Source organism: Hordeum vulgare, chromosome 6H (genome assembly GCF_904849725.1).
Source record: "Hordeum vulgare subsp. vulgare chromosome 6H, MorexV3_pseudomolecules_assembly, whole genome shotgun sequence".
NCBI lineage: Eukaryota > Viridiplantae > Streptophyta > Magnoliopsida > Poales > Poaceae > Hordeum > Hordeum vulgare.
The window spans coordinates 63327440-63352662 of record NC_058523.1 but is presented as its reverse complement, the minus strand read 5'-3'; the positions used below and the strand labels follow the sequence as shown (position 1 = coordinate 63352662).

At 47.0% G+C, this 25223-nt stretch overlaps 2 protein-coding genes and 1 pseudogene across 3 annotated transcripts; all 3 read right to left on the bottom strand.

Moving 5' to 3' along the window:
- Positions 1-9568: 9568 nt before the first annotated feature.
- LOC123402828 (peroxidase P7-like) lies at positions 9569-11124 on the bottom strand. Its single transcript, XM_045096787.1, has 3 exons — positions 10574-11124; positions 10292-10486; positions 9569-10196 (listed from the first exon to the last, which is right to left on the bottom strand). The coding sequence occupies exons 1-3, from the start codon at positions 10811-10813 to the stop codon at positions 9645-9647; spliced, it is 987 nt and encodes a 328-aa protein (XP_044952722.1). The 5' UTR covers positions 10814-11124; the 3' UTR covers positions 9569-9644.
- A 1971-nt stretch (positions 11125-13095) lies between these two features.
- On the bottom strand, positions 13096-13927 carry LOC123405091 (annotated as a pseudogene).
- Positions 13928-14987: 1060 nt separating this feature from the next.
- LOC123402827 lies at positions 14988-18426 on the bottom strand. 2 transcript variants are annotated; one of them, XM_045096785.1, is made up of 6 exons: positions 18284-18426; positions 17068-17839; positions 16883-16941; positions 16642-16770; positions 16219-16354; positions 14988-15619 (listed from the first exon to the last, which is right to left on the bottom strand). In XM_045096785.1, the coding sequence occupies exons 2-6, from the start codon at positions 17770-17772 to the stop codon at positions 15344-15346; spliced, it is 1305 nt and encodes a 434-aa protein (XP_044952720.1). In that variant the 5' UTR covers positions 17773-17839; positions 18284-18426; the 3' UTR covers positions 14988-15343. The 2 variants fall into 2 exon arrangements, with proteins under 2 accessions (XP_044952720.1, XP_044952721.1); XM_045096786.1 differs by lacking the exon at positions 18284-18426 and adding an exon at positions 18182-18273.
- Positions 18427-25223: the final 6797 nt, after the last annotated feature.

Here is a 25223-nt window from a genome sequence, read left to right as displayed (position 1 = left end):
GATTTTCAGTCGATTTTTTCTTCTTTTGGAAACTTTCTAGAAAATTTTGAACCGATTTTTCTTTATTGTTATTTCCTTTTTCTATTTCTTTTGTTTATTTTTTTTCTGTTTTAAAAATGTTTTGGATTTTTAAAAAATGTTCCGAAATTCGAAAAAATGTTTCAAAATTTGCAAAAATGTTTCAGAATTTGAAAAATGTTTGAGAATTTTAAAAATGTCCAGGTATTTCAAAAAATATTTCAGAATTCGAGAAAATGTTTTGGATATGAAAAAATGTTCTAGAATTATAAAAAATGTATTGAATTTTGAAAAAATGTTCCGGAATTTAAAAAAATGTTCTGATATTTTTGTTAAACCTTTCGAATTTTTCAAAAGAAATGTTCCGAAATTTGAAAAAAAGGTTCGAAAATTTGAAAAATGTTCCGGATTGAAAAAATGTTTCAGAATTTGAAAAATGTTCCAGAATTTGAAAAAATGTTCTAGAATTTAAAAAATGTTCAAGAATTTATAAAAATGTTCTAGAACTTAAAAAAAATATTCCAAATTTTCAAAGAATGCTACGGAATTTAAAAAAAGTATTCTGATATCTTTACCGAAATGTTTCAGATTTTTGAACTGCTGGTCGCTAACTTTTTTTTGTGATCTCCACCTTCGCTACTGGTGGCTAACTTGGACTGACCTAGTCGGGGCGACCCCCCTTGCGTCCGCTCGGCAGTTGCCGCAACGAGCGGCGCATTGGAGGTCCCGACAGCGAGACATAGGGTACCCCCTCGGAATCGCCTAGGGACAACATCTAAATGGATGACCCAGTATTGCGGATTTGTTCGCTACGAGCTACAGGTCCGTTGAGATCATGTTTTCTATGGTTTTTCTTTTCAACAGTTTCTTTTTATTATTTGGGTTTCTTTATTTTCTCATTGTTTTTTATACAACAGTTTTCTTTTTCTTCTTCTTGGTTTTATTTATTTTATTTGTTTGCTACTCCCCGTTCTTAAATATAGTGTGTATAGTTTTTGGCACGGAAATTAAAGAATGCTCGTGGCGGGAAAATTTTACAAGTTTTGGATGACATTAAACCTAACTAATTGACATCAGAAAATAGAGGAGTTTGCCTATATAAGGGCATGTAATCAAATCCCTAAAATAAATATCCAAACGAGTGGTGCAATGCAATACACCTTATATTTCAGATTTTTTTTCTCAAAAAATTATACACCTTATTGTATCCACGACCGGAGGGAGTATATTTTTATTTATTTGTAAGCTTTTACCGATTATATATTTTCAAGAAATCTCTACTTTTTCCTCGTACAAAATGTACATTTCTAGGGCACACGTCAAACATCTTTATGATACATGTTGGACATTTCTCAAGTATATGATGTACATTTTTTTAAATACATGTTTTGAACACTTTTTTGAATTAATGGTGATATATTTTCCATATTCATGTTTTATATTTTCTTAATGGTAATAAAATAAATTTTAACTACATGATTTTTTTTTGGCATTGTATAAACATTTTCAAAAATTTCACGAGTTTTTTTTTGGAAATGTGAGATTATTGCCCGAAAATGTCACCTACATTTTATTTAATGGAATATTTTTTTTTCGAAATTGTGCAAACATTTTCCGTTACAGTGTATACACATTTTTTTAAAGTTCGCATGCATTTTTGGTAACATGGAAACACTTTTTAAAACTTAGCAGCATATTATTAAAACTGCACTTACCATTTTTTTACTACTTTAAGATTTTTAATACATGTCTTGATGACCTCTTTTATGAACATTTGTTTTTCATTTTTCATGTACCGCAGGAACAATTTTTATACACGTTTATTTTTTTGTCAAATAGATAGTTAACATGTTTAAAATGTGCGATGAACACTTTAACAAACTGAAAAGGAAAAAAAAAAGAAAGAGGAACAAAATATAGAAACAATAATTAAAAACAGAGAAGGTAAACAAATGAAAAGAAAAAAAGCAAGCCTGACAAAATGCTACTGGACTGGCCCATGAAGCGGTTGCCTTTAGCCGAGGCAAGCTACTCCCTTGGAAACTATCGTCCCCTCGAAAAATCATACGTTAGCTACAGATTCATTCAAAAGACTAACCCTAGAGGCGACTAGGGTTTAGGTTTTCCTACTCCGGCGGATCACCACCGCCGTTGAGGTTTGGATACTTGCCTCGCAATGGATCATCCCCGCAAGACTCCCTCCCTTGCAATGGCATCCTCGTCTGGTGCCCCTCGTCAGGGTGGTGGCACGGGGAAAGCGCCGGCTGATCTGGAGGCAGCCATGAGGAACATGAAGCTTAAAGAGGCGGAGCTAGATGCGGTGATGGTGGATGAAGAAGAAATCTCGAGGTTCTCGGAGGAAACACGATGGCTCGCTGTGGCAAAAGTGCATACTATCAATACCCCCAGCGTAGCTCAAACCCCCCACGTACCCGGGGCCGCCGCGGTAGGGGTGGAGGACCGCAGGGGCAGGCTACTTCCAACAGTCGAACAGAGAATGCAGCAAAGAAACGCTCTTCGTAGGAGGCAGGGATGAGCGAGGACGAGAACGTTGAGGACACGACTGAGAGCCCAATGAAACCAATGCAGATGGAGCAGGATGAGAGGGAACCACCCCAGACAGAATCTTCTGCAAAAAAGAGGTTGGACATGTCTAATGCTACTACAGCCGGGCCGAAGGATCAAAAGGGTGATCACCAGTCCATGACCAGTATGAGGGAGGCACCTGAACTCCCGGAGAATACTCCACCACCTCCGCAGGCGTATGTTGCACCAAGGGATCGAAAGAAGTACAAGGCAGGTTCTCCACCACATACAATAACAAATACGATGAGCGATTTGGCGGGCTCCTGCGAGGAGCGCCGCCGGGCTCAATGAGTCTTCTTTGCTGGAACTGTCGAGGGGCTGGTAGGCCCGAGACAGTTCGTGAGCTTCGCAATCTTGTGAGGCAATATACTCCAATGGTGGCATGCATTGTGGAAACTCAACTCCCTGGAGGAAGAGTAGAAAGCTTAGCAAGTTCATTAGGGTTCGATCTTTCATTTGCTCTTAGTAGCTCTGGTAGGAGTGGAGGTTGAGGGATCTTTTGGAATGATTCAATAAAGCTTGATATTTTTGGTTACTCGGAATATCACATTGATGCACTCATCACCATGCCGGGGATGGAACAATGGAGAATGACGGTGGTTTATGGGGAAGCAAGGGTGGAGGAAAGAGGTATAACCTGGGATCTACTTCGATCATTAGCTTCGGCAACGGATCGTCCTTGGTTGTGTTGGGGGGACTTCAACGAGGTCTTGCGTTTGGACAAGTACGAGGGATCAAGCCACCGCAGCTTGACACAGGTCAATGGTTTTCGTGATGCCGTTGATGTGTGCGGCTTCTCTGATCTAGGATTCACTGGACCGAGATGGACCTTCGAAAGAAGGGTCGCAGGAGGAACCTATACCCGCGTCCGATTAGACAGAGCATTAGCTACTACGGAGTGGCTGTCTATATTCCCAAATGCAAGATTAGTGCACAAAGTGGCTGCCACATCTGACCATAGCCCCATCTTGCTTGAAACTGAAGGCCAACTGGGCAGCCTCGTGAAACAAACTTTTAAGTATGAGATGATGTGGGAATCGCATGATGGTTTCCAAGAGGAGGTGCAACAACATTGGCAGGGCCCTGGAGTGGATTCAGTAGCAGATTTGAAAGGGAAGATAGATGCTTTGGCAAAAGGGCTCGGGCGCTGGGATCGAAATACCTTCGGTAACGTGCGGAAGGAGATCAAACGGCTGAACGGAGATCTAGCAAACCTACGGGCAGATCAAACACGTACCCAACCTTCTAGGGTTGAAATAAAAATCAGGGATAGACTGTCCGAGCTCTATTTCAGAGAGGAGGTGATGTGGCGTCAAAGGTCCCAGGTAACATGGCTCAAAGAGGGTGACAGAAATACGAAGTTCTTTCATCTACGGGCATGCAAGCGTCGACGCAAAAACAGAATCCAGTCTCTGGTATGTGAGGATGGTACTAAAGTGGATAATGTTGTTGAGCTAGAGCATATGGTCACCGATTTCTACAAACACCTCTACACATCCGAAGGTACATCCAATATGGAGGAAGTACTTAACAGGGTTCCACGTAAAGTTACCACTGAGATGAATAATCATCTTACATCGGAGTTTACTCAAGAAGAGGTGAAGGAAGCTTTATTTCAAATGGCACCCACCAAAGCGACAGGGTCTGATGGATTTCCAGCCCATTTTTTCCAACGCCACTGGGATGTATGTGGCACAGAAATCACTGCAGTCACCTTAAAAATTCTGAAGGGAGAAGATGATGTGGCCATCTTGAACGATACTATTCTGGTGTTGATTCCAAAGGTAACAAGCCCCACACTCCTCACACAATTTCGTCCTATCAGTCTTTGTAATGTTCTTTATAAAATAGCATCCAAGGTCATAGCAAATAGATTGAAATCCATCCTCCCTGAGATCATATCCGAAGAACAATCAGCTTTTGTTGGAGGAAGAATTATTACAGACAACATAATATCTGCTTATGAATGTGTGCACTTTATGAAACGAAGCAAATCAAAGAGGAATGGATTATGTGCCTTGAAACTAGACATGATGAAAGCATATGACCGGTTGGAATGGACATATCTGAGCGCTATGATGACCAAACTAGGTTTTGCACCAGCCTGGGTTGATCTTATCATGCGGATGGTTAGCTCAGTTACGTTCTCGGTCTTATTTAACGGAAAGAAACTGGAACAATTCACTCCTACGAGAGGGATTCAACAGGGAGATCCACTATCACCCCTATCTCTTTTTGTTGGCAGAAGAGGGCCTTTCGTGCCTCCTCAAAAACCATAATGAGTCATCACCTATTCACGGAATTAAAGTGGCACCAACGGCTCCGCCGGTAAGTCACTTACTGTTTGCTGATGATAGCCTGCTGTTTTTCAAGTCGAGTTGTCACGGAGCTACTATGGTATCTTCTTTGTTGGAAACATATTGCAACGCTTCGGGACAGAGAATTAACCAATCTAAGTCCTCCATTTTCTTCAGTAAAGGGTGTTCAGACCTAGAGAAGGAGAGTATCAAGAACATTCTCAATGTGCACAATGAGAGTGAATGACAAATATTTGGGCATGCCCACAAATGTTGGTAGCAGCAAAAATGGGGCGTTTAAATATTTGAAAGATAGGGTTTGGGATAAAGTGAAAGGATGGATGGAAAAGATATTATCCTCAGGAGGGAAGGAAGTTCTTATAAAGTCCATTGCGCAAGCAGTCCCGGTCTTCTCTATGGCGTGCTTTAAACTGCCCCGCGGTTTGTGCCTCCACATCAACTCCCTCATAAGGAAGTTCTGGTGGGGTAGTAAGAACGGTGAAAGGAAGACCAGCTGGGTATCGTGGGAGGTGATGACACGGCCTAAGTATGAAGGTGGATTGGGTTTCAAAGACATTGAACTATTTAACCTCGCCTTACTTGCTCGACAAGCTTGGCGCCTGCTCAAGGCTCCGGAATCCTTAAGTGGCAGGATCCTAAAGGCACGATACTACCCCTCTACTTGCTTCCTCGATTCTCAGCTTGGAAATAACCCATCACAGATATGGCGAGCTATCATCGAGGGGAAGGAGATTCTCAGATTAGGACTGATCAAACGGATCGGAGACGGATCAACCACAGAGATATGGAACCACAACTGGCTCCCTAAAGTTGCTTCCATGCGACCTATTGCATGTCTCACGGCCCAACGTCCCACCATGGTTGCCGAGCTCATTGATCACACATCAGCCAGGTGGAACCGGGAGTTGATCACCTCAACTTTTCTACCGATTGATGCGGACGTGATTCTCAACATCCCTCTAAGCACTCGACACTATGAAGATTACTGGTCATGGTCACAAGAGAAGAAAGGATTGTTTTCTGTCAAGTCTTGTTATCGCATGCTCATTACTACTAAGCTCCGAAGGGAAGCCTGGCTCGAAGGCAATGGCGGCCCGGCGGATGTCACCAGAGAGAGGAAATGCTGGTATGAGTTGTGGCGGATCCAGGTCCCTTCCAAAATCAAGATCTTCTTATGGAGACTGGCCCAGACTTCTCTACCGACAGCAGATGTTCGACACCACCGCAATATGGCACCTACCCGGGCATGCGCGGTATGCGGGGCAGAGGATTCTTGGATCCACTCCCTGCTTACATGCACCATGGCTCGTTGTGTCTGGGTACTACATAATCCAGAGCTAGTGGAGCACATGTTGGCGACTGCGGAACCAGACGCAAAGTCTTGGCTATTCTCCATGCGTTCATCAGTGTGTGAGACCGAGATGACCAAGATCACGGTCACACTCTAGGCGATCTGGTTCGCCCGATGCAAGCTAATTCATGAAGGAGAGCATCAAAGCCCAGGAGCTACACTAGCCTTCGTCAACCGCTATATAACAGAGTTGGAACTGAACAAGCCAGCATCAAGATCAACCCCTACACCAGTTCACTCCAATACTCGGCGATGGATCAAGCCCCCTACGGGTTGGACAAAGATCAATGTCGACGGTGCAGTTTGCAAAGCTCCTCCAATAGGAGCGATTAGTGTAGTATGCATGGACGAGCAGGGAGCTTATCTGGGCTCATCAGCCGTTGTCTTCCATGGTTTAACTGATCCTCCAATTCTGGAAACCCTTGCATGCCGCGAAGCTCAAGCTTTGGGACGAGACTTATTATTGCATAAGGTTGCAGTGGCTTCTGATTGTCTGAATGCTATCCAAGATATCAACTCGGGATCTGAAGGAATAACCGGCCCTATTATCAAAGAAATATCTGATGGCAATAGTGACTTTCAACATATTTTGTTTACCCATGAAGGAAGATTATCCAACATGGAAGCTCACCACTTAGCTAGATATGCTTTACATTTAGGGGAGGGACGCCATGTGTGGCTACTCGAACCCTTTGATACTACTATTATTCCTGTAATTCGTAATAGTGATCAATAAAGCAGTTTTCACCCCTAAAAAAAAGCTACTCCCTTGGAGTAGGTGGGACATAGCCACACCGTACTTATCTTGCATACTGGCCCCTACCTTGGTCCAACAAGAATCTTACACCAAAATAGATCATATGGTGAGGAACTTTGATGTGACATAGCTAATTCTCATCTTTACAAAAATTAGCAAATCTATAAATGAAAATCTTGCATTTAGTAGAGAAAAGTGCCAGCATACACCATCGAGATTAATTCAATGTAAAATGAAAGGCAATTTGCTTGGACACTGCATGATAATTTATTATTTAACATGTAGGTTTTCTTCTCACAAGATTATTGACATATTTATTTTCCATAGATGCAATTTAAACTAACCCAACAAGTATGTTTTTTATATAAAGCAGCACATTGTTATAATATTATGATAGCTTGTGTTGGGGGGGGGGGGGGGGGGGATATTATCAATTAGGCTCGGCCCTCCATGCTCAAATGCTGGCTCGTAAACTTACTAATTGTTCGTGTATTGCAACGGGCTAAATATATTTTAGCAATTTAATATCAAGTATGAGTTCCTCACTAAAGACGCTATAGAGTTTTGTTTCCTATGGCACGTTCCACATTAACATGGCCGGGTAGGATTGTGTGGCAAAACGTAAAGATGGTGAAAAGGAAACAAGAGAATTTAGGAGGAGCCCACATTAATGATATTTTTCATGAATTCAGGCGATTCTCTCACATGCTATAGTCAAAACCAAGGAAAAATTGATACTCTTCACACTTAATGTGAGCATTCTGTCCATCGTTACATTATACTTTCCAGAAATTAATGAATGTTAATTTTGTTTTATGGGAATGATAGGAGAAGGAAATAAAAGTACCAATTTGGTTCATAGACTATTTCAACTTATTCTATATATTTTGGGAAATAATTGTAATCTGCCGGTAGATCACATGTTGAGTTTCCCCGCACGCACGCGTAGCCATTAGATATAGTTTGATCGAACAACGCAGAACCTCTAATCAGCCGACCAAGATGTTCATCCGTTGATGCGTGCCTCTGACACTTTGACAATTTTTGCAACATCATTCGTGTTGTAGAAGTCTTTCCGCAACAATAGCCAAGTTACAAAAAAATTAAGATGCAAATAATTCTGCAACATCATTTGTGTTGCAGAAATTCTTCGACAAGAACACTCATGTTTCACAAAAATGAAGGCAGGAAAAAATATTCGCGATAGAATCTCGGTTACATATGTTTCAGCAACAAAAGTTATGTTTTAAAAGGTTCGACAACACTATCTTTGTTGCATTAGTGAGGAAAAGACACAGGCCACCAAATAACCCCCAAAGATCCGTCGGCCGACGCATAACATTGCCCATATACTTTAGTTTTTTTGGTGCAACATCGATCAAGATTACTAAAAAAATATCTAAAATATCTAGAGAAAATCAAAAGAGGATGTGGATGTGGGAAGGAAAAACCGGAGGAGGAGGTGAGGCGAACCTACCACTTTTTTTCAGGGATAACAACTCTCCTGTAATAGTAGAGACTTGGGCTTTGTCACCTTTCAGGAATGCATTCAGGTGGAGACCCTCAAGGCTCAAAAAGAAAAGAAACGGTGGAGACTCCCCCTATGACCGTAGTAAGGAAAATATCCAGAATCTTTTTTTTTTTGAGAGAGAGAAAAAATATCCTGAATCTTGAGTGACCTTCCAAACTTTAACAACTAACAAGTGGCAAACTGACCCTAAAAAAAAAAACAAGTGGCAAACTGGACCAACTTATCTGCAAAATGGTGTCCACAAGCACGCAAAAAAATGCGCTACAACACCTTATCTTCACCGTTATGCGCGTGATCAGCACCAAGCCTTCACACAGGCCTTTCTTTCCCCCCTCTTTCGGGGAGATATTTTTGGATCCATGGATTAGCGTTGGTGACTCCTAGTCCTATGCACGGCTAGAACTAGAGACAATCGGGCCGCATTTGTTCGTTGAAAAGTCCCTTTCCAGACGGTTCCGGGCCATTCCATGAACCGCATCATGATCGATGAGGGTCATGACGTACGCGGTCCGCCAGACCTTTTCGCTGCTGCTGCTGATCTATCCGCCGATCAAGCATTATTTACGACCATGAACCAACGCAAAGATGCCAATATTCCCTCACGGGAGGGATCGCCACCAACTGATCAGAGAGCCCAGCGATTTTCCAGCTATTTATATGTAACGACGCTTTTGTCGAGTACTATGAGCGGACAATTATTCCATGATCCGTTCAGCACCCCGGCCATAACCACCGTGCGAGTAAATAGTGTCGCACTCATTGGACTAGCCATGGATTTTGGTGTGAGCTCCGAATTTTTCCACGCCCCTGATCGCTGCTACAGTAGTGCCAAATCATTTCATACTCGTATCATTCATATCATGGATAATGGTTACGTCCGATGGGATGTCTTCCTAAAATAGCAAGTGAAGCTCTACAATTTGATGCAAGAAAGAAAACCAATCAATCAATCAGTTCGCTAATTGCTCGGCACATTTCTATGGCATTGCAGTGGCACGCTTCGTCGATTTCACCAACGAATTAGTAAACTGTTACTTCCATATATGCTTACTAGTGTATCTGTATGTATGTAAATCAATCAAATCAAGAATTGACTTTCCTGCAATCCAGCCTGATCTCGCCGCTGGAGGAAGTGAGCGGGCTGACGTTGCCGAGGTTGATCATGGAGGCGGCGAAGTCGGCCGAGAAGGCGGCGGGGTTGGCGCTGTAGAGGCGCACCAGGGAGTCCACCTGCCCGTTGTTGAAGAGTTCCTGGTCGGAGCGCAGCAGCCCGGCGCCGGTCATGAGGTTGCGGTAGTAGCCGTTGTCGAACTCGTTGGGGGTGAGCGGGTCGAGCGGCGCGAGGCTGGCGTCGCCGCCGGAGGCCGGGCAGAGCTGCCGCTGCTGCGACGCGAACGCCGGGCTCACGTTGGCGTCGCAGTAGACGTGCGTGCGGAACTGGACGCAGCGCGCCATGCCGACCGTGTGCGCGCCAGAGAGCGCGGCGAGGTCGCGCGGCGTGAGCCCCTTGGCGGCGAAGGCGGAGACCAGAGCGGCGAGGTCCAGGTCTGGGCCCGGCAGCGTCCTCGCCCCGTCCGGGTCCGGGGCCGTCGCGTCGCGCCGCCCCAGTGGCACCGCCCAGCTCGGCCCGCCCAGCTGAATGCACGCCTCATCATTCACGCCGCCGTACCGGCACATACGCCGGGGAAGAAAGAATTGGTAGGGAGTGTGGAGGGGAGAGAGGGGCTGACCAGGTTGACGCTGTCGCGCGCGGCGAGGGCGAGGATGTCGGCGCAGGAGACGGTGCCGGGGCAGGCGGCCTCGACCTGCGTCTTGATGTTGTCGATGACGTCGAAGCCGAAGGTCGAGCCGCCGGCGTTGGGGCCGGAGCTCTTCTCGCCGGGCGTCGTGGCCGTGTCGTCCAGCAGCAGCGAGGCGTCGCAGCCCTGGAGCCACCATATTCAGTTCCAAGTTCAGTTCAATCAAAGAGGGCGATGCGGAAGCTGAACCGGGTGGATGGTTGAGCGGCGTACGTTGACGAAGCAGTCGTGGAAGAAGAGGCGGAGGATGGCGGCGCCGGTGCGGGTGTCGTTCATGACGGCCTGTGACATGACCTGACGCACGGCGCCGTGCACGGTGGGGCAGCTCGCCGAGTAGAACCCCGCGGAGAGCTGCGCGTGGGCGCCGCGCGCGAGCACCGCCGACGCCGCCAGGAGGAGGGGGAGGAGGAAGGGTCTCGGCGTCGCCCTCGGCGCGGAGGAGGAGACGGCCATGGCTGCTCTGGCTTGGCGACCACAGTCCACGGACACCCACCCGATCGGAGGAAGGTAGACCTCACCGACCGCACACACTCGGAAGCGGCGACAGAAGCTGCCGTAGCTAGCGGCACTTGCTTGGCCGCAACCAATTATTGTGGCTCGGTGCGGCGGCGGGTTGGGTCCAGCCAGGGGCGGAGTCTGGTCTGTGGCTGGAGGGTTGGGTCCGGTCCAGGGTCAGCGACCGCCTACATGTGGCTAGGCTGGACGTTGCTGCAAGCAAACGCACGCACGCAGCGGATTGCACGATCCCATGTTCTCCCGTCCACAGCCCCACGAGATTGCGCAGTCCGACTCGTTCCGCAGGGCACCAAATCAGAGGATCGGACGGACGGGACGGTCGAGGTCCAGATCAAATGTTTCCTTGGAAAAATGAAGGGCCGGGGAAGATGTGTGGCCCGCCGCGTGTACCGAGGATGGACGAAGGGGAGTGGCACCGCACCGCACCGCACCGACCATGGATGGATTGTGAGTTTGTGACCCACCCAACGGTTCGTATGGTTTTTTGTGGTGGTGAGCCATTTGGGGCAGGGCATACCGGGAAGGCAAGGCAGGGGAGTGCGGGCGCGTGCTGGTGGCTGCCGGCTCTCCCCATGGTAATGGTGGGGGTTGGGTCGACATGGCTACCCACCCATCGCATCGGCTGTTTTCGCGTAGGGAGGAATCGTCCATTGATTTCTTCTCGGTCGTAAGAGCATTTGTGGCAGAACCCTGGATCTGCAAAATGCATTTACAGTTTAAAAAAAACGGCTTTACGAATCGGCAAGGACAAGGATAGAGTAAGGGTGTGTTTGGTTTGAGGATCGAAATTCATGAAATGTCATGGTTCCGTCCTGAAGTCATGGGTTGGTTCCATCCTTGTGTTCAGTTGATGATAAAAAAAGTCATGGGTTGGTTCTGTCCCGGTGTTTAGTTGAAGAGATGAAATGAGAAGAATCTGATACCACTCATCTCTTCGATATAAATGATGAGATTACATATCTGAACAAATAGAGTTATTTGCATTTAACAAGCCTATAATTTAAATTTTCAGCAACATTTTCTTTCTATTTTCAACACATGCAAATAAAAATATATGATTCTGAGTACATATCAAATATTTACGAAAAAGAATCACGAACATGAAAAAATAACCACGAAAAAAATTAATCACGAAAACGAGAAAAAATAACCACAAAAAAATAACCACGAAAACTTTTGTTCGGGTGCGAGGGTGAACGCGGTGAGAATTGCTTGGTTATTTCTTTTTTTCTTTGCTTTCTCAGACGAATAACGAGTCGATTCCTCCAAATCGATGGAATCACTTGGTGAAGCATCTGAAGGGAATATTCCCTGCATGCGGATGACCCAATTCCGATTCCTAACCCAACTAAACACGAGAACGGCTTCTAAGGATGGAACCAACCCGTCCGATTCCACCTCATCCTGAAACCAAACACACCCTAAGAATTTATAAATGAATTCATAAAAAGGAATAGTCGGCTGCTACGGATCAACCGACTGATTTTTCAGGAAATCAGTCGGGTCCCCATCCATTAGATGCGTTTTACAGAGACGTTAGATCTGGTCAACGCGAGGAGCAACCGCTCGTCGTGATGAAGCTTCATTGCAGCGCGAGTGGAGCTTCATTGCAGCGCGGGCGCTGCATCGCAGCGCCGCCGGTGAATCTCCATTGCAGCCGTCGGTGAAGCTTCATTGCAGCTTTGGGCGCTGCATGGTAGCTCTCGTCGCCGTCGGTGAAGCTCCGTTGCAGCTCTTGGCGCTGCATTGCAGCTCTTGACGTCGTCGGTGAAGCTTCATTGCAGCTTTGGGCGCTGCATCGTAGCTCTCGTCGCCATCGGTGAAGCTCCGTTGCAGCTCTTGGCGCTGCATCGCAGCTCTTGGCGCCGTCAGTGAAGCTCCATTGTAGCCGCCGGTGAAGCTCCATTGCAGCCGACAGTGAAGCTTCATTGGAGAGCCGCACTGGCGCGGGGGTGCTCCAACGCAGCACCGGCAATGCTTCATTAGAGCGTGACACCGGCGCCGCAGGCTCCATCCCAACATCTCGCTGGCGTCGTCGGCGGAGCTTCACTCAACGCCACCCCCCGTGCATTGGTGCTTCTCCATCTCAGCACCGGCTGTCCCTCATCGTGCTCCATCCCAGCATGGTTGCTATGGAAGGAAAAAAGGAAGAAGATGAGGAGAAGAATGAGTGGAGGAGAAAGCACCCGTAGGGATAAGGTGGGAAGAAAAAGATGTAACTAGGGGGACACGTGAGGAGCTAGCGACCCGGCTGATTTTTGAGTAAAATCAGTCGGTTGATCCAAAATGTTTTTCAAAGGAATATTCACATAATATGCTTTTTTTACGAAACCATCAAAGATCCTCCTTCGTCGCGAGCTCTGCGTCCGTCGGAGCTTGCCGGCCGCGATGACCTCCCAGAGCACGCTCTCGGGCAGCCGCAACGTGAACCTCTCGGCGCCGGAGCCGGTGCCAGCGCCGGCTTGTGCGGCGAGCGAGTGACCTGTCGAGTGCGAGCGAGGGAAGCGCGCGGGCCCGCGGTTGGACTTCGACCGCAGCGCGCGTTTCAGGCTGCCGATACGCGTCAGCTCATCGGTCTCCTCCCGTATGATCCTCTAGTCCTCGCTCTCCTCCACGTCGATGATGACGGCGTGCGCTGCCTTCGTTTCAGATGCTGGTTCCTGCGGCTGCAGGGCGAGGTGGACGCTCAACAGCTCAGCAGGCGCATCACCAGCGGCGGCAACGTCGGTGTCGTCGCCGGGGATGAGGTTCGCGCGGCAGACCGGGCAGGTGACGTTGGAGGCGAGCAGGTGTCCATGCAGTCCGGGTGAAAGACGTGGGAGCACTTGGGCAGGAGGCGAAGCGTCTCGTCGTCGTCGAACTCGTCGATGCAGACGCCATGGTCGGGAAGGTGTCGAGGACGGCCGGGTCGAGCCCGTGCTGCTGCCGCCGCTGCGCCGATCGGGAGGGTGTGGCCGAGTAGGTGTCGTCACCGTAGCAGTGGCGTCTGGGGACGGGCGACGTGCGGGGCGGCCCACGGCAGACCCGCCAACTGCTTTCTCTCAATACAGCGCATCATAAAAGCAGACGTGAAAACTGTGTTTTTACGTATAGGAAGAAGCTTTTTACCTTTTTATTTATTGTTCTTCAAACTCATCAATGAGTATGAGTTATCAAGGAGACAATAATTATTATATGTTATACATCTTTTCTTTTTATTTTTTTCATTTGGTTTAAAAGATTTTTTGAAACATATCTGCATTATTCTTTTCAATTTTTTACAAGATTTTTGAGGAGACTCTCAGGACTATACAAAGATTTCTGAAGATGGAAGACGAATATTCAAGAAGCATTCAATGATGAATCATTCAAGAAGCGGTATCATACAAAGAAAAATATTAGTAATTAATTAGTTAATTAGCACACATATATTTTTATTAGCACAAATAATTAATGATCCATCATTGGCAAATGGGTATGTCCAACCTAAAGCAGTCATGTCCTTTCTGTATTACCAACCAGCCTTGAAACATACACCTCTTTCTCTCATCTCTTTCAGATATAGTATACTTGAGGACCAATAGAAATAGAAATTAAGATTGGTCGTCTATTCACCTTCAATCTTATTTTACTATAACAAAAACTACCTCAAAGTCATGTTTGTTGGCTGCATGTCATTCTTACCACAGATTACTATTAGCGACAACAGTACCAGAAGTTTGGACTCCTTGCTCGATGGTTCAGGATGGTAGTACTTTGCAGTGATAGTTGAAGTGAAGGAAATTAACACCACGGACAGGCCCACATGGGAGAGGCATAGGAGTAGCAAGCAGGGAGAATATCATCCAAAAACCAACATTTAGAAAAAAACTTCACGGAAAAACATATTTTTAGAAGTTCCAAAAAAACTAAAAAACATGAGACGTTAAAAAGATGATGTGTTATTGCCACATAAAATTTTAAATTGAAACACGCTACAAGGTGTGATCTATAAAAAAAACAGCATCAAATAGTGATGTTACTGTTCAACACTATTCAATGTTGATTTTGTTATATTCATAACCAACATCTCAACTTAGAATTTTACATGGCAATAGACATCACCCTCTTAATATTCCGTGGTTTTCATCAATTTTCACCGAATGTTGGTTTCCTTTAATTCCTTATGATATTCTGCCCAGCAAATGTCCTCGGCGGCGTTCTAGCCAGCCACGCGTAAACCTGGAGAGGATCCCGGCTATCTTCTCCTAAACAAATCCTGCTTTCTTTACATCCAATGTACAGTAGAGTCTGGAGTTACTCATCAGTACATCTCACCTATGTATGCTTTGGCCTACATCAACGATTCCTATTTCTTCCAACACCATTTCAAGGTTTCCAAAACATGCTCGAACACGTGACAGCATGGACTGCGCACCAAGAATCGTATGTCTGAAACTTAACTTTCCACTACCTTTGACGCATAATTCCATCTACTGAAATGCACCATCATCTCCGTGGAACCATTTGCCCAGACTCATCCTTCTCAAATATCCTCGCGATCCACTCACTCCAGACCACTGGCGAAGCCTCGCTCACCTCATGAGTTGTATTTTCATCGAATGTTCCGTATGTTGACGGCAGGTTAACATCTGAGATTCCTAGCGCAATAGCACGCCTCAGGGCCGCCTGCTGCTCCTCATTGTGATCCCTTGTCGCCGTGGTTTCACCATCCATCCTTTGATTTTCAGGAGCTTTCATGGTCCTCTCATGCTCCAGCATCAACTGAAATAATGCGAGGAAGCTATTTTGTGGGATACAATTGGGCATCATAGTAAATCTACAGATAAAGACCTGAAGAAAAATATCTGGCAAGTGATGGAGAAGGGCTGATGCTGAAAGAAGGTGTCACGGAAAACTAATGCAAAATTATGTTTTGAACCTTGAGCCTTGATGATTGGTTATTGATGAAGTACTCCCTCCGTCACGGTTTAGAATGCGTGTTTATAAATTTTCTGAAACCTAGATGGTTATTGATTGGCTGTGAGATGGGATAAAAAATAATATTCACACTACCCATGCATATAGAAGTGATACAATGAAGTACTCCATCCGTCCCAAAATAACTGTCTCAACTTTATACTAGCTCTAGTACAAATTTGTACTAAGCTTAAGACAATTATTTTGGGACGGATAGAGTACTAATTAGCTGCAAGGAGTGAATGCAATGCGCCTTAAACCTTGTCTATTATGGAAATGCACGCAAGTTTAACTATGCTTTCTAAACCGTGACGAAGGTAGTACTATTTTCTGGGAAGTACACTATCTGAATTGATACTTTTATGGGCAGTAACTCAATGAGAGGAGGACAGGCGTAGGCTTACATCCACTGCTCTTTGGGCTTCCCTCTCTATCCAGATAATGGCATGGTCAGAAATTGCGTTGCAAGAAAGAACAATGTGCTCGAATCTGCCATCCACTGGAACTGCTGTTCTAACGGCAGGGGGATATCTTCCACATCTGCAGCAGTTATTTCAACAAACTATAAGTCTCAACCAATGTTATAAATCCAAGCAAGAAAAACAAAAACTAAAATCACCCGGGACCTCTATAGCATTTCTCTGTTTCACATACTCCGTCCGTCCCGTAATGTAAGATGTTTTTTTGACTCTACAGTAGTGTAAAAAAACGTCTTACATTATTGGGACAGAGGGAGTACTTGTTAGTTGTACCAGCTAATGAACTGAACAGTACCTTCTATTTGTAGAAAACTTCACTAAAAACATTTCAGGTAAAAACATGCATACCTGAAAGGTTTCCTTTCAACGATGTGGTAAAGCCGGCCTGGTGCGTACAGACGCCTTGGATCCCTCAACATGACACTTTCAGGTATACATGTAGCTATGAGGCAATTCCCGCACAGAAGGCATGGCAAGCTGTACAAATTAAGGGGACTGCATCAGGCACCCTGAAAAGATACAGACTAGAGACAGAGTAACAGGATCCCCCTGCAAGTATGAGTTACCCCGTTGATCATGGTTTCTTTACCAGAAAAGTGACTTGATAATGTCTTCCAACGGAATGTCGGTGCGAGGAAGAAAATCATCCTGTGATTTACCAAAACAAGAATCAGACAATATAAGCAGAATTCAGTTGGGCTGTTTATCTTGACAAATGATAAAAGAAAAATGCTGCTGATGATGGGGGTGTACATTATGGACAAAGCTTAGCACCTGAAGAATGACCGCGTTAATGACGTCGGCATAACGGACTGCCAGATTGAGCGACGTGCACCTGGGGGGCGCCATGGCGAAGCACCGTATCCTCCTCCTCTCCACGCCACCCAGCCGCTCCCTGTCGCGCACCGCCAGCAGAGCCAGCATGGCCGCGACGCCGGAGCCGAGGGAATGCCCGGCGAACGTGAGCGTGTAGCCGGGGTTCCTGGCCAGGAGGTCCCTGAGCACGTCGCACTCGGCGTCGAACACCCACTCGGCGGCCTTGAGCAGGCCGTTGTGCACGTAGCCGCCGTCGAAGCCCGCCTGCCCGATCCTGTTGTCCAGCAGCACGGCGTAGTCGCTCTCCTTGGCCATGTCCATGCCGCGCACGGCGAGCACCACGTCCGCGTGCCGGTGGTCGAGGTACAGCAGGTACGTCGGGGCGCGCCCCTGCGTGTGCTCGGGCGTCCGCCGGCGCAGCACCCACCGGGGATCGATGCCGTAGCCCCCCGGCGGCGCCCACTGCGGGGTCTCGAGGTCGTCCTCGTAGACGGCGAGGATGAACCGGCATAGCCGCGGCACCGGCTCGAACTCCCCGGACGAGGCCAGGCCCCAGGTCTCGCTGTCGTAGCCGGTGGTGTGGAGGCAGCGCTGCCACACCCACCGCGTGCATGCCAGGCAGTACACGCACTCCACCACCGGCAGGCAGCACGCGATGGACATCGTCGTCACATCCACGTCGGTGGGAGTTCACTGTTCAGTGGTCTGACGACGCCGACAGATGGAAGGGCTGCAAAAGAAAGAAAAATATACCATATTGTTGGGTTATCCAGAGAAACATTCAGAAAGGATATGCTCGCTACTGGGGCAATGAAGTTACTGGGGAAACGGTAAACTGAGGATGGATTTCGAATGCAAACAGACGGGGATTGTGAATCCTATGTGTGTGTGATGGGAAAATCGCAGGAAATCCTGAGGGGATATCGAATTCCAGCCGTGAGATTCATCGATTAAGCTAGGGATTTGCTCAGCCGAGACAACTAATTGCCAAAGGGGACCTCTATCCATCAAATTGCAGCATTCTATTCCATCCCCTGTTGCGGCCGCGACTGTAAATAGATACTGAAATTACCGAACTAAACTTCTCTTGCTGGACTTGCGGAGCTTGGAGCACATCCGAGACCAGCAAGAAGGAAAGGGGGGATGCTGATACTGATAGTGGAGGACATGTTACCTTGAAGCGGGAGGAGAGGCATCGGAGACGACGAGTAGGTAGCGTCCGTCCACTCGGTCACTCTCGGGCACACACGAACACTAGCGAAGCGGCGAAACCAGAGGCAGCTACCTTTCTTTGGGTCTTGGAAGGCAACCTGCAACTACAAGTCAAAGAGGGGAAATCACCGCAGCAGGGGACGTGTGGCTATTTTATTTTTTCGCTCCCTCACGCCAATCACTCCACATGATGCAATCCGTGTCACATACAGTAGGAAATTTACTCCGTTGTCTCCGCAGTTTTTTTTCCTTTATCATTTCATTAATGCAAGGAATTATAACGGATACAGATAAAAATAGGCACCCTTCTGTGCCGGCGCACCCGCGCGAGCGCCTCCGCCGGTCAACGAGTGACCCTACGATGCAACAGCTGCTAGCCATCAGATCTGTTTGTCTCTTCGCCAATCTCTTGCATCGTCTTCCTGTGTAAAATTGCAGCGTCACGAGCGCTATTGACCCCGGCAGTAATTTCCCGTGAGGCGACTGAGCTCGAAGCAGCACAACACACCCCGTGCTCGCCGGAGCCGCTCATCGGCGCGCTCGCCAGCACGCTCGTCGAAGCCACTCGTCAGAGCTGCTCATCGGCGCGCTCGTCGCCTCTCGTCACAGCACCCTCATCCCTCCCTTCGTCGCTCGCCGCTCGTCGTCGTCGACGTCGCCGGTTTGAAGCTTTTTTCACTTTCCTTGAAAAAAATCCGCGTCACTTGAAGCTTTTTCCACAACGGTTGAAGCTTTTTCCATGTCGTTTGAAGCTTTTTGCTAGTTGTAGCAAAAATGACAGGCTTTCCTCGTTGGTCTGTGGTTGAAGCTTTTCAAACATATGGTTGAAACTTTTGAGTCAAGGATTGCAGCTTTTTGTGTTTTGCTGGTTGAAGCTTTTTATATCGTCGGTTGCAACAAATCAAATGAAGAACGTAGCAAATTTGTATAATGGTTGTAGCATTTTTCCATCATGGTTGCAGCTCGCCATGCCGACGCTTGTAGCAAAGAGCATAACGGTTTTGCAACAAAATAGAATTACGGATGTAGCAAATTTGTATAATGGTTGTACCATTTTTTTCATCATGGTTGCATCTCGCCATGCCAACGCTTGTAACAAAATTTTCGTCAACGCTTGAAGCTTTTCTTCATGCCGGTTGAAGCTTTTTCAATGCCGTTTGAAGCTTTTTGCACACCGCTTATAGCTTTTTTTAATAGATGCATACACACAGATCCGTCCATGGCAGGAGGCAGCCATGGCATCTCCCGTGGCTCGGCCCGAGCACCGGCGATGGTGGTTTTGCAGCAGTGCCAGCAAAGGGTACGAGGGCGTGCGGCGGCGCATGCGAGTGGGGGGGGCGACGGCGGCCTGCGCAAAGGGGACGCCAGCGAAGGTACGAGGGCGTGCGGCGGCGCCTGCGCGGGGGGAGGGGGCGACGGCGGCATGCGCAGAGGGGACGCACGCGATGGCGGCGCCTGCGCGGGGGGAGGGGGCGACGGCGGCATGCGCAGAGGGGACGCACGCGATGGCGGCGCCTGTGCGGGGGGAGGGGGCGACGACGGCCTGGGCAGAGGGGACGCACGCGACGGAGGCGCCAGCGGGGGGGGGGGGAGGGGGCGACGGCGGCCTGCGCAGAGGGGACGCGCGATCCGCCCAGATCGGACGAACACGGTGCGTCTGGCCGAAACGGTTCGACCGGCGCGCCGTGTATAAACGTTTCCCAATAGAAATACAACAGATGACACAAACGCAAGAAATGCATGGAGCAAAGAGACAAGAAATGATGGACCTGGACAAAGGATACAATGCAACAATCCACCAAGCTCGGAGCTAGAGAGGTAAGTCGAACCAACACAACATCCAACATCGCCAAAAGCCAACATCGGGGAGGCCGCGTGCGAGTAAGATGATACGTTCATGAAGAAGAACGATGTTGTGGCGCCGTCGCCATCCTGTCCAAGGAACCAAAGTTTTCCCTCAGTTCGAAGAGGGACAGAAAAAGGCCATGGGAGCGCCTTGAGGTAAGCCATCATCCGCGAGTGTCGACATTGGCAACCCGAGCAAAGGTGTTGTCTTGGCTTGAGTCTGAGCAAACTTATAGCCGCCGGATCAGGGTCCGGAGATGAGGTAGTTAGGCCGTTGGTCGACACCGCCTCCTTAGTAAGGGAGGTGGGGTTGCACTTGCCGTCGGAGAGTGGCACCCGACACTGCTGGACAAACAAGCTTAGAAGTGGCGGAGGTAGACACAAACTACTGGGAGGCCAAGCGTAAACGATGCAAATCTGGGAGGCCAAAAGCTAATTTCCCCCTCATCTAGGTCCTCAAAAAAAAATCTTCAAACTTTTTTCCAAGGCTGGGGGGGGGGGCAGCGACCCCGTGGCCTCAACATAGCTCCGCCGGTGGAGCTTAGGATTAGGCACAAGGGCGAGGCATGGAGGTAGACACCGTTTGAAAGACGATGAGGCGGAGAGAGCCGATGCAAGGGAAGAGACATCGTCGACGAATTTAACGAGCTAGGAAATGGAGGGTATGTAAATCTGAGATGTCGGGGTCATAGCCGTTAGGACACGTGCGAGCCGAGAAAGATGGAATGGATGCAACTACCATATTATCGGACCGAAACTGCATCGGTAGAGGAAACTCATAAGCAGTTGATGACCCAAAGTGTAGGGTACTGCAACAGTCTATGAAGGAAGTATTTCAAACCAAATTTATTGATTCGGCGCCAGAAAAGCGAAAGAATATTTATAATAAACCTTAGCAATTGAGTTGTCAATTCAATAACACCTAGATAAATAACTTGTTTCACAAAAAATATTAGTAATAAAGTGATATGATAACATTATTAGTCAAAATAGTAACGGTAATAATATTGCAGTAAAATAAAAAATTGCAGATGTAGTAATTATAAAGAGAGCAATGATAATGAAGAATGTAGGCATGGAAGTAGATAATGAGTGTTGCGTGGATGAGAACATTTATGCAATTGTCATAACATAGAGCGACGACAAGCTAACTCCAATTCATGAACCATATGTATGTAGTTATACATGTTTGGTGGTAAAAATTTGTACAACATCTTTTGTCCTACCCTTCCTTTGAGCAGGTTCCTGATACGTCTCTAACGTATATAATTTTTATTATTTATGTTGTTATATCATCAATATTGTATGCTTTATATGTTATTTTATATCATTTTTGTACTAACCAATTAACTTAGTGCCTAGTGTGAGTTTGTGTTTTTTGCCTATTTTTTGTTTCACAGAAAACCATACCAAACGAAGTCCAAACGTGATTAAGTTTTACGATGATTTTTTTGGACCATAAAAGATCCTAGAAGCTTCGAGGGAGCACCAGACGATGCCCGAGGGGCCCCACAAACTAAGGTGGCGCGCCTCGAGTGGTAGGGCGCACCATGTGCTTGTGGGACCCCTGAGGCTCTAACTTACCTAATTATAGCACTATAAATTCTCTAATGTCTGGAAATCCCAAAGTGAGACTTTTACCACCGCCGCAAGCCTCCGTTCTTCCACGATCCCATCAGATAATGTGCAACAGATCAACCAAGCAGTAAGAAGGTGAACATAAACAAATGATGGAAACCTGATTGAAAAGAAGCACCAACTAAGGACAGGAGGGGAAGACAAGCAAAACGTACATAAAATGGACACAAAAGAAGAGTTTGGATGAAGTATTAGTTCAAGTATATTGTATCGCATTCGTAGTATTCCTAGTTTACATCTCTTTTACATACAATTTATCCAAAAGGAAATTTTGGATCATAACGCAAATAATCGGTTGCAGATGGGTGCGCAGTTGCATGCCCTACAATTTTTTATTAAGCCAACCCATGTTTTCTTACCCTTAACTCTAGTTATTTACTTTCGCTTGCATCTTTACTTTTCGTTTGCTATACCCTTATAGACTTGCATGTGTAGGGTTATTGATAGATTGTTAGAAACACCTAAAAATGCTAAAGAAATTAAAATTTGAGAAAATAGTCAATAATTTGGCTTGGTAGTCTATTCAACCCCTTGCTCCTTTATGGGTGAATGTTATTGGAAACGTAGCATGAAAAATATTTTTTCGTACGAACACCCAAGATCTATCTATGAAGGTGCATATCAACAAGAGGAAGAGTGTGTCTACGTATCCTTGTAGACCGTTAAGCGGAAGCATATATAACGCAGTTTCATGTAGACATACTCGCCATGATCCAATCGCGGTCTAATCTAATCTAGCGACGAACGAATGACACATCCTCATTCAATACACGTGCGACTCAATGACGTCTCAGATACTTGTAGTCTGCATTGGGTTTTTCGTGAAGAGGAACAGTGTGATAGCTTGGCTTATTAGGAATGATAGACTACTCATATCAATAAGGAATTCCTTCTTTTTTGGGAGCCCATTCGAACTGAACTTCCAGGTTAAGCATGCTCGGCTTGGAGTAGTTCTAGAATGGGTGACCGACCGGGAAGTTGATCCCGGGTGCGCATGAGTGAGGACAAAGTGCAGAAAAAGACTAGCATTGATATGTGGGGCCAGTCTAGATCCCGCCAGAAGTAACGACTTGGCTTAGTAGTATATTTACCCTCCTTCCGGACATACTTATCGATCCTACACAAGCCCTCATTGAGACAAGTTCATCGATGAAAATAGATTGCTAATCGGGTTAACGGTTCATAAGATCAACCATTGTGTTCGGAAGAATGTAATCACTATTGACCTATAACTAAAAAAGTTAGAATAGAACAAGGATTATGTCCAAAATAGCATAATCTATCGTTGATGGGGTTATAGCCCCAGGGTAGGGTCATAGGCCTGACCTATAAGTCCTACCCAAGGGCACCTCATTATTAGCTTAAGGATCACAAGATACTTACCGACTGGATTAAGACAACCTCTGATCCACTCGGTAAAGAACCACTCGGAAGATTACTTAATACTCGACGACTGGATTCCAGTCGGTAAAGACCAGAAGCGAGTTGACATAGAAGTCCAGAAGCTACTCCAGCGAGGCTAACAGTGAGATGTTAGACTACAATAGTTAATGTCATTTATGGCATACGTTACCTGTAACGTATGCATTCAATCTCACTTATTGCACCCTTGAAGGCTGGACACTTATGAGGGGCAGCACACTCTATATAAGCGACCCCTCCCCTCTGGCACAAGGGTTCGCATTCTGTAACATTCATATTCCACTCGACACTAAAGCTCCAAGAGCACTGATACGTAGGGTTGTTACCTCCACCGCAGAGGGGCCTGGACTCATACAACCTTGTCGTAGCTAGGACTCTGCCCTCTACTTTTGTATCCTACACATCTACTGTCAGGCTTATATCCACGACAATTGGCGCCCACCATGGGGCAGGCGTCTAGGCAACTTCCGGCAAGTTTGCGTTTTTTCCTCTTCACCATATCTTTCGGCGGTGATTTGTGCCTGGGCCACGAGATCGTGCTTTGCACACTCGTCTTCATCGCAGACGATTCGGCATGGATTCGGGAGGCGTCTCTCGATGTCGAGGCGCTTCGAGTTCGCGGGGCGACGTTCTTCCGCGCTAGTGCCTGCGAAGTTCTTCTTCACCAACCGTCGACTCCGTCGTCGACTGTGCTCCCCATCGCACGTCGCAACAAGTGGCTCGGTCGCTCACGGCTCCAGCGCTGGGTGTGTCATGCTCTCACGCGTCAAGCATCTTCGCCGCAAGTGGCAGCCATTGAACGTGCTGCACCTCCGTGTGTTGCATCTCATTCAGTGTTAGATCCGTCTAGCTCTCCTTCCGAGTGTGAGAACCGCAGCCCTGCGGCGGAGGTTTTCATGTCCGACTCACACGAGAGCCCGCCAAGGACCAATCGGGACAAGCGGGAAACCAGAGAGACTTCGGATGCGCGTCATCATCCACGCCCTCCAGCATCCGGTCGGCGTTCGCATCACAACAACATCGAGGTATTCCGCATGCCTATCCTCAACTTGCATGCGGCCGCAAGGATTGCATACTCCATCCAGCCGTCAAATTCATCAGCGGGCAGAGGAGTGCAGCAGATCCGTGCCCTGTTGCACGCGGCACAGCAGCAGAATTCCGCTGTATCTCAGTCTCACAATAGACTGCACAACAATTCCGTCTGAGCAAACACAGTTCAGTCGGTTTATAGCCCAGGTTCTCTCGAGCGTCGTGATACGTCTCCAACATATCTATAATTTTTGATGGTTTCATGCTATTATCTTGTCAAAACTTTGGATGTTTTGCATGCCTTTTATATCTTTTTTGGGACTAACTTATTAACTCAGTGCCAAGTGTCAGTTCATGTTTTTCCGTGTTTTTGACCCTTTTCAGAGGAGAATATTAAACGGAGTCCAAATGGAATAAAACCTCCGAAAAGATTTTTTCCGGAACAGAAGATACGCAGGAAGCTTGAGAAGATAGGGAGGCCACAAGCCCCCTAGGCGCGGCCGAGGGGGGCGCCTTGCAGGCTTGTGGGCCCCCTGTGGCTCGTCTGCCCTACTTCTTCCGCCTATAAATCCCCAAAAAATCCAAAACCACGGGAGAGATCCACGAAAATACTTTTCCACCGTCGCAAGCTTGTGTCTCCGCAAGATCCCATCTGGGGCACGTTCTGGTGCCCTGCCGGAGGGGGGATTCGGATACAGAGGGCTTCTTCATCTACGCCATTGCCTCTCTGATGATGCGTGAGTAGTTCACCATAGACCTTCGGGTCCATAGCTAGTAGCTAGATGGCTTCTTCTCTCTCTTGGATCTTCAATACAAAGTTCTCCATGATCTTCATAGAGATCTATCCGATGTAATCTTCTTTTGCGGCGTGTTTACCGAGATCCGATGAATTGTGGATTTATGATCAGATTATCTATGAATCTTATTTGAGTTTCTTTTGATCTCTTATATGCATGATTTCATAACCT

What these genes read in the sequence shown, in the direction of transcription:
- LOC123402827 (XM_045096785.1), bottom strand. Translation starts at nt 17,772, where the DNA reads ATGTCCATCGCGTGCTGCCTGCCGGTGGTGGAGTGCGTGTACTGCCTG. An exon ending in GTTGAAAGGAAACCTTTCAG is followed by an intron (nt 16,355 to 16,641) that starts GTATGCATGTTT and finishes TAACTGCTGCAG; the next exon opens with ATGTGGAAGATATCCCCCTG. An exon ending in AAGCCCAAAGAGCAGTGGAT is followed by an intron (nt 15,620 to 16,218) that starts GTAAGCCTACGC and finishes GCATTATTTCAG; the next exon opens with TTGATGCTGGAGCATGAGAG.
- LOC123402828 (XM_045096787.1), bottom strand. Translation starts at nt 10,813, where the DNA reads ATGGCCGTCTCCTCCTCCGCGCCGAGGGCGACGCCGAGACCCTTCCTC. An exon ending in TCCACGACTGCTTCGTCAAC is followed by an intron (nt 10,487 to 10,573) that starts GTACGCCGCTCA and finishes TGGTGGCTCCAG; the next exon opens with GGCTGCGACGCCTCGCTGCT. An exon ending in CGCGCGACAGCGTCAACCTG is followed by an intron (nt 10,197 to 10,291) that starts GTCAGCCCCTCT and finishes GCGTGCATTCAG; the next exon opens with CTGGGCGGGCCGAGCTGGGC.